Genomic DNA, 9,716 nt, shown 5'->3' with positions numbered 1-9,716 from the left:
TATAGAATTAGAAGATTGTGAATTATTTGAACAATTGTTTATGTTTTAAACTTTTGTTCAGTTTTAAATTAGTATGTGGGCTACCATAAGATCCAGAAGGGGGAGGGGGCGGTCCCCCCTTTTCTTTGGAAAAAAATGTCAGCGGGCCCTCCTTATTAAAAATGCTGGATTCATCATTGACTATACATGATGATGAATAACCGTGATCACATTCAACAGTAGTAGTAAGAGGAAAAACTCAATGTCTTCATTTTACTGGTTTTATAAAGTAGAGTCTGTTTCATCAATCTTCAAGCAAAGACCGAAATAAATTTCTTTGTAATTTTTATAACACCGCAAAAAAATCTATCTTGTCAAATTTGTTTGGCGAATTGATATATTTTGAAATTTAAAATTAAAAAAATTAGGGAGAGGGGATTTTCCTTCTTTCTTTTTTTTAGGGGAGGGGGGTTCATACTATTTTCTTCAATATGAAAAAAAATGTGTTGTGGGTTGTTCTTTTTTTTGGGGGGGAGGGTTCTCATATCTTAGGAATTGAAAAACCAATATATTAAAGAAAGATTTGCAGCCATCACTGCTTTCATTGGTTGGACTATATATTTCAGACTCAGACAATTTAATTGAATTAATTCGAACCAGCCATATAACATGTATAGTCCTACATGTGTAAGTCTGTCAAAGGAGGTTATAACTGATTTGTGGCAATGCAAATAATAAACTTAAGAATATAAATACATATCTTTATTCAATGAATTCAAAATACTAATATCTATTCAACTTCACAAATATGTACTGAATAAGCATCATGTGAATCATTAAATAAAGAAACATGAAATTTACAGTTTTTTACAAGAGAAGTCATAATGAACATTCTGAAACTGATTATACTAGTAAGGGAGACACCTACATATACACTTTCTTATTCAGTCAACCTGCATCACTTTGCATTATGCGGTGAAGAAGAATTATTTTGTGCAATACAATGACTATCATAGCAAATAGATGCTAACAACAGAATTAAAGGTGGAAATAAGCAAGGAATGACGGTCCATTCAAGATAATTGTCTGTGTCTATTGAAAATAAGTTGTGATTGTATTGCGCATTTCAACTTCCTGTAAAAGTATACAGTTATTTTCCTTAAAAACCTAGTGGCAGATAAAAAGGCTACATATCAAATAGTGCATAGCCCCAGATAAGCTGCGAATTTGCGTGATCATGCAATATATATAATTAAAAACCCAATGCTAATGCCCATTGCAGGGTTCCATAACCCAATTAATTCAAAAGAAAACCCAACTATATGCCAAAAGTATGAGTTCTCAACATGCTCACACTTTTATTCGATATTGTTTGCGTTATTTACCCTTATCTGATAACAGTCGTCTCGTAAATCTATTTTAATTATACTTAAAATTGGAAATGGCCTATCATTCTAAAAATAGAGCCCTGCGTCAAGTAGCTGAAATGGGTCCCTGTTGGAATTTTCCGTAGTTCAAAAAGTACACATGTTTATGTAAACATTCCGATCTTTTCCGTGTTCATCCAATTAGCGTGTCTGATGGCTTTCGGTCGATCTGGCCCAAGTCGACCCGTCCGATTTCGATCCGGTCCATAATTAAAGTCCAATGTAAAGGCAAAAATATAAAATATATTTATCAGGAATAAAAATAAAGATATATAATAAGTATGATTTTTGTTATAAAGTAAACGATGTACGGTAAAAAAATATTAAAAAGGTCTTTGACAAATAATTTCTATAGATGAGTATAAGAAATAGTAATAAGTTATTAATATATACATTGTAATTAAATCAAATTAACGAGAACATTGCTAAAACGATAAACGAAATCAGTTGGAAAAAATAAAAGAACAAATCAATTATGCCATGATATAAGAGACATACATGTATACTTTGTATTTTAAAAGTCTCAAAATTAACCAAATAAAACAGCTAGCAATATACAATTAAAAAAAGAAACATATGTAAGATGGAAAAACATCTGAGGTTGATATAAGATGCATGTAATTATAACATGCCTAAATATACAATAGTGTGTTGATGAAATAACCCAGTACATTAAGGAGCTTGGTGGTGAAAGACACAAATTGATATTTGATTGAGGGGGGAATTGAAATTGATAATCATGATTACTTAAAAAAAATGGTGGGTAATAAAAAAACAATTTGTGAATTCCTATTTGGAGCTCTGTCAATGTAATAATATTGATACATCTCAGATTAATTTTAGACATCAAATAACATCAAAAACCAATACTGATTTTCCCCATTCATTGACAATATATAATGTATCATAGTTTTTGGTAAAACATAGAGCAACTGGCTGTTTCATATCATGTCTACTGTCCAATGGTATATCTAAAACCTTGCCGTCCTGTGTCAGTCGATGTATGTTGTTAGAACCCTGTCCACTGACATAGACGTGTCCATTGTTATCAGAGCATATGTCAGTAGGCATAACCATAGTTTCAATTTGGACAATGTGTTCATTGAAATAATGCATGTAATTTGTAATCTTTATATAGCTCTGGCCGGCTAAACATGAAAAATAAGTTCCAGAGTCAATTGCATGGAACTTCACAACACGGGAGTCAATAGGGTTTCCAGATAAAGCACCGTGGTTGTGTTCTGGTGTTAGACATCTGCAATAGATTAAAAGTAATAAATATAAAATAAAAAACAAAATGAAATGAAAAATAAAAATAAGAAACGGTTGTAAGGCTATTCTTTTTAAAAAATGATTTCTGGATTTCAAATCAACCGTTTTAAATAATTGCACTTACCACCTTGTTGTCCTAAAATTATTTTTGGATTAAAATAAAATGCAATTAATCAATAAGCAATATACCTTGAGTGTTTGTAACTAGTATTTGCCTTGCCTTATTCAATGGCGATCGATAATATAGTAGCAGCACTACTGCATACCAATTATTCTTGCTGATACTTTTTTTCTCGTTAAACCCTTTTTTGTTCAATTCACTGCAACTTAATTCCACGAATTTAATATATATATTTGTTGTACATGTTGTAATATTATAGAGAACGGCAATGTATATTCGCGTTATTTCTTTTCTTGTGAAGTCAAGAAAGTAAATCGCTCGCGAAAATTAAATAATGTACAGATTTAATAATTATTGACATAATTGTCATTCTTTAAAATATGTAGAATTATTCAAAACACTAAGGTATTTCTACCATCAGACAAAAATTGTCTTACCTTTATTTTACAAAACTTTTTAAAGTTCAGGATTTGTAATGCTCTTCAACTAAGAGTTTTGTTTTGCCTTCTAACTGTTTGAACTCGAGCGTCACTTGCAAATATCGTGTACAAAAGTGCGCGTCTATCGTACACAATTATAAGTTTAGTATCTTTGCTTACTTTTTTATAACACAACTTAGTCGATGAACTAAGTCAGGAATATGACAGTTGCTTTTCGATTCTTCGTTTGGTAAAAAAATGATTAAAAACAAATAAGATCTATAACATTGTATAAAGACGACTTACATGCTATTGTTATTGACTGGATATGCGCACGAAGAATTAAACATTTTTACACCAAGGTAACATGGAACCTTATTTTCATTGTCCGTTCCAGAATTCGGTACTGCTGACACACATACTACTGTAGTACAATGTTCGTTGGCTGTTGTCTTATGTATTACAACCAGACGGTCCGGGTCTATTCGTAATACAGATCTAATATTCGGAAGGGTAATATATCCTATATTTTGACTTGTAATAGCCACATCAAATGGCTCGCTTTCTACGCTTAGCTTATTTAAGTATTTCCCAAGAGGATCAACTAAAATCAGGTTTTTCTTATCATAGTCACACAATAAAATGTTCCCAAGTGTTGTCGATGCTATTCCAGTAATTCGCCCAAAATCATGGTGGAATGTTGTTTTAAAGGCGAATCCATGTCTTACATCTCCTGGGACTGCCAATACCTGCGCCATTCCTAACATATTTGGAAAGAAGCATAATTAGTTACAGAGTGTGATTGTGTTATATAACGATACATTCAGGGTCAGTAAATCCATATAGGACAAGTGCGAAAGAGGTTTGAAGCCTTAACGGAATAGTTTACCCCAATATAATCTAATCGTTCACTAGCATACAGTGTTATGAATTAATCTTACCGATTATCTAATATGGGAAATAATGACGTACGTATTAGAAAAGTAATATACAACTATCTTCCGATTTATAATGGTCACTACTAGTAAAAAAAATGCATTTCTAAGAAATTAGCTTTTGTCTAAAAACTTGAACATTATAATTATGTATGTTGACAATGAGTGCAAATTTTGCGGCCCTTTATAGCTTGTTGTTTGGTGTGAGCCAATGCTCCGTGTTGAAGGCCGTACATTGACCTATAATGCTTTACTTTTTTTTTGAATTGTTATTTGGATGGAGAGTTGTCTAATTGGCACTCACACCACATCTTCCTATATCTAAATATAATGAAAACACCTTTTTTTCTACAAAAAAAAACATAACTCTGGTACTAACATCTGTTTAATAAGGTACACGTACTACTCAAGACGTTTTTTAAAACATACAATCTGAAACTTCTTTTACAGGATCGACATGCTGAAGTATGCTATTGAACCAAGAGTTTGAAATGACGAAGTTGAAATCATCTCTTCGTAGATTTTATCGACACCGTCACGAGTTGGTATTACGGAATATCCGTTTCACAGATAATATCGGATATTTTCCCAGTTATGAATTAACTACAATCTTTTTCTCTTTTCATGAATTAGACTATTATTGAGGTATGTAATAACATGATCAGCATGACGGTGGTCACATGTGGAGCAGGATCTGTTAATCCTTCTGGAGCACCTGAGATCACCCCCAGTGGTTGGTTGAGTTTGTGTTGCTTAGTTTTTAGTTTTCTATGCTGTGTCCTCTGTTCAACCATTTGTTTCTTTTTTTCCCTCTCATTTAACATTGCTTAAAGAGTTGTCTTTTTAGCACTGAAACCAATCTCATTTAATATAATTGGACAATTTTCAACAATCACTTGTCCTACACAATATTTTACTTATATTTTAAACTGTAAGTTTAACGGTGTTGTTAACTCTTAATATTGATGTGGATTTTATTTTGTACAAGTACTTTACAAATGAGTTATACAATGGTCATATGGCTCATATTTTTCAATGCACAGTTAAATATGAAGTAACATATTAATATAATTTCATGGGGTAAACATTATTTGAAATAACTATGTGGTTGAAAGTTTGAATACTATACTAAATCAACACGGTTTTGTTTTGGTACGTTTTTAACCTAAACGCAATTTGATGTTATGTTATGTAACGTTGAACACGTATATCATTGTACAGTTCCGTACTGTATTCATGGTAACTGAGCCAAAAACTGTTAATGGTGGGATTCAAATATTTTGTGCTTTTATACATTATGTATAATAACACAATTAACTTACTTGTTTGTCGAGAAACGTGGTGTGTAATTACTTCCTTCTCAAGTTTATCGTTATTTTAAAATGTATGGAAGACAACTTTAACAAATATAAAGTATATCGTTGTTGAGACAGCACAACATATTATCTAGTTCTTTATCAAATGTAACGGTATGCTATTGATAATATTGATACATACATATCAGTATGCATTTATTTTTTTTATAAAATGACGGAAAAGAAAAGAATTGAATTTAATTAATTTAGACAACCTACAAACAGTTTAACCTATCAAATGATAAACATTCATTTCAATATTTTTCTCTTCAATTATAAGTATTTATTGTGTTGTGGTGCTCAATGCTCAAAATTTTGTTTATGTAGAATAAGTTTAACCTTACTATGAAATAATAGGTATTCGATAACCACCTCATAGTGGACAACAAATACGATGATGATAGTAAGCTTTTCTAAAATAGCAAAATAGAAATATAAGAAAATTAATTTAACAATGACATCTCATGATATGATTTTTTTTATGCATTATAGAACATATACTTCAGTCATTTTTTTATATTTTTTTTGATTGCCAAATAGACAACTCTCCCTAGCTATCAAAATGTTTAAAAAGTAAGCAATCAACTAAACCGCTGCATATTTGCGCCTGTCCCAAGTCAGGATCCTCTGGCCTTTGTAAGTCTTGTATGATTTTGAGTTTTAGTTTCATGTGTATAATTCGGAGTTTAGTATGACGTCCATTCTCACCGAACTAGCATGCATATTTGTTTGGGGGCAAGCTGATGGACGCCCCCGGTTGCGGAAGTTTCTTGCTGCATTGAAGACCCATTGATGTATATCGGATGTTGTCTGCCCTATGGTCGGGTTGTTGTCTCTTGGACGCATCCCCAATTTCGTTTTTCAATTTTTATTATAGTTCACGGTACAGACTTCAACAACCACACCTATACTATAATTACATGAAAAAAATAAAATTGAGGAGAAAAAAATATGAACCTTTAATCAAAGTTGTTATTGCGACAGTTATATTCAAACCGGTAGTATCTTTCTTCAAGGAATTTCGATTTTAAAAAATCGCTCAGATGACCGTAAATCACAATTGAGATGACCGTACCAGAATCATAGATTCATAACAAGGGTGACTGTAATTGGTTTTAAGATAACCGTAATTTGTAAATGATGACCGTAATTGTTCAGAGATGACCGTCAATTCTACGAAATATCCGTTTATATATAACTACCTTGTATATCACACACAAACAAATCATATGTTTTTCGAAGATATGCATTTTCATTATCCAAATTAAAAAACCGTCGTTAAGTACTTTTAGAAAAGAAAAAAAATATTCGAACTCACCTACTCTGATTTTGTGATTCATTAGATATGTATTTCACTTGACCCATATATTTCATCCTTTCGTACTGTCATTTCTTAACGTTATAAAGTCAAACAGTAGCTTTGATATATAAACATGATAGAATCTGAAGCGAAATGCTACATCAAATACCCTCGCTTTGTACGTTTTAAAGACAAAATATACACCTTAAACACGCCCTAACATAAAAAGGTGCACTCGATTTTCTCTTTTCGATACAATCGCTACCTATTTTGGGGATTTTTTTTCTTGATTCACATTATGGAAGGACAGACATGAAAAATTCTGAACAAAAAGATTGATATGTCCTCCGTCCTTCGTAAAAAAATAAAAATCGGAGGTTATGCCTTTTTCTACATCCAACTTATAGATACTCATGTCGCCGACTTGATATCTTATTGTTCTACAATACTATGTAATAAATAAATTGAAAAATTATGCAAATGGTGTTTTTAAAATTAAACACTTCGTAATTGAGAAAAAAATTGTCGTTTTATTTGTTTCTATTAATTTCTAAACATTTTGTTACTATATCAAACATTACAGTAAACAATTATCGCCTTCTCTAACAAAGAGCTTCGATTCTTTTGTTCTATTTCAACCGGGTTTTCGCCTGCATATATCAAGACAAATTAAGATTTTAATGTGCTTTTTTTCTGAAACCATACACATCGGCTCGATTACCGAATATTCATATGTATTATTAATGTTTTTAAGCTCCATTTATGGGCATTATGTTTTTTCTGGTATGTGCGCCGGTTCGTCTGTTCGTTTGTCCGTTTGTCCAGCTTCAGGTTAAATCATTTTGAAACTTAGTACACATTTACCGTATGGTATGATCTTTTCAATTCTAATGCCAAATTACAGTTTTATCCAAAATTTTCACAGTCCACTAAACATAGAAAATGATAGTGCATATATGAGGCATTCGTGTACTAGGGACACACTCATGTTTCTTCAAATGTTTGTCGTATCGCTGTCAATTTGTATTAAAATTTTAGCGTCGTTATTAATAAATATTTAATAGTCTACGAGAAATATGCAATTAACTATCATTGTCAAAAACCCAAAATACGGCCAATTGAAAGTAATTTATGAAACATATTTATATCCGCTAACCGAGCCCCTATTGAGATCGACAAAGTCAACAAAAAGCTTTGAATACAAATACGGATATGTTTTAGAAACGTTACGGTCGTCTTATATAATGTAGTCAGCCTTTACAAATCACGGTCATCCTAGTTATATTTTACGGTCATCTTAAAAATATTTTGATTATGATTTACGGTCATCTCAACGATGTTTTCAAATCGAATTTCCCGTTTCATGCACATTTCTCGGTAGTAATTTGTGATTTCCGAGTGATTCTTTTATACATTTACATCGTTTCATTGTATGATTTGTAAAAAAAATGATATAGAAACACTTAAACAGACAATACAGAAACTGACCTAATTTTTCATCCGACATCTTGGGATGACCGTGAATGCAGTTAAGGTTAGCAGCTTTATCCCAGTGTTAAATAGCAAATTATGATGATATACAGATTATTCATTTAACAGAAGAAAAATGTGTGTAATGTCATCTGTTGGAATATATATTATGTATTACACATGGACAGGATGTTCCCCAAAAAAGGAGTAGGTCCGATAAGGACCGATTTTGGCCTCCAATTTCAGGTTCATCTGACAAAAGATTTTGACCACTTTTCAAACACTAAAGTGTCTATTTCTTTTGAATCAGTTAGTTTATGTGAAAGTATTTAACTGATTAAGTCAATAAAAACGATCTGCTTTAAGCTAAAATATGAAAAATCTACCAAATATGCAAAAAAATGTCACTTTTCAGATGTTTTTTGTCAAAAATGAAAGTGGCCGCATCTGTGTTCATCCTCAACCTTTATATATGTTATATATTATCATGAAATACAACTTACATTTCAATATTTAGGATGAACACGAATGCGGCCATTTTCGTTTTACACGAAAACCGTCTAAAATTTAACTGAAATGATAAAATACTAAAATGCTAGTAATTTAGCATGACTTTATAGTGCTAGTCACCGATATCTGTGCATTGTAATTTCAAATAGACCCCATAATTATGTAGCAGAAGCATTATACTGTCCAATGAACCACTAAAAGTTTACATTTTAACAATTTTGTAAAACTGTTATATTTTGGGGCCGAAAAAGCATCTTACTGGACTTACTCCTTTAGGCATTCCACACATCATAGTACATGCAACTTTCAAATAGAAATTACTGATTTACCTGTAATCACCCATACAAATTATCAGTTGACCAACCATGACAATACAATTTAAAAAGTTTGTACATAGATGAAAATTATTAAAATCATCATTTTGATGGAAAAAAATGAATTAAAATGGATTTTCTTCATAAAAACAAATTGAATAATTCCCAATGATTAAAAGAATACCATTAGCTACTCGAGGAATAATTTTTTAAAAATGTATTTATAATGGGTCCAATCAATGATTTCTATAGAAATATTTATTTTTGATTAAAAAAAAATTAAAAAAATCAACACTATTTGAATAAAAAATGTTTTCGTACTTGTTTGGGGCACACAAACGCGAACAATGAATTATGGGGTCCAAAAGAGGCACATGAACTCATTTTAAAACTAACTACAAGAGACTTATTTTAGTTAAGGTGGTACCTAACACTACAGGGAGATAACTCTGTAAAGTTAGCTAAACGGTTTAATGACGTTGTGTTGTAAAAGGAATATTAAGCTTCTCAATGATCAACATTGGTGTTTGTCAAACTACTATTTAACCAGTGTTATTTTTCTGACAAAACAGTTGGTTAAATTTTTTTTTAATTTTTATAGTTTTGTTAAGGGA

At 31.4% G+C, this 9,716-nt stretch overlaps 1 protein-coding gene across 1 annotated transcript; it reads right to left on the bottom strand.

Annotated features, from left to right (window-relative positions):
• Positions 1–726: 726 nt before the first annotated feature.
• LOC139497118 (uncharacterized) lies at positions 727–5,541 on the bottom strand. The gene is made up of 3 exons (XM_071285203.1): positions 5,476–5,541; positions 3,525–3,978; positions 727–2,661 (listed from the first exon to the last, which is right to left on the bottom strand). The coding sequence occupies exons 2-3, from the start codon at positions 3,974–3,976 to the stop codon at positions 2,253–2,255; spliced, it is 861 nt and encodes a 286-aa protein (XP_071141304.1). The 5' UTR covers positions 3,977–3,978; positions 5,476–5,541; the 3' UTR covers positions 727–2,252.
• Positions 5,542–9,716: the final 4,175 nt, after the last annotated feature.

The sequence above is a fragment of the Mytilus edulis genome, chromosome 12 (genome assembly GCF_963676685.1).
Source record: "Mytilus edulis chromosome 12, xbMytEdul2.2, whole genome shotgun sequence".
Taxonomy (NCBI): domain Eukaryota; kingdom Metazoa; phylum Mollusca; class Bivalvia; order Mytilida; family Mytilidae; genus Mytilus; species Mytilus edulis.
The sequence above is the reverse complement of the archived record's forward strand: the minus strand, read 5'-3'. Positions and strand labels throughout refer to the sequence as shown.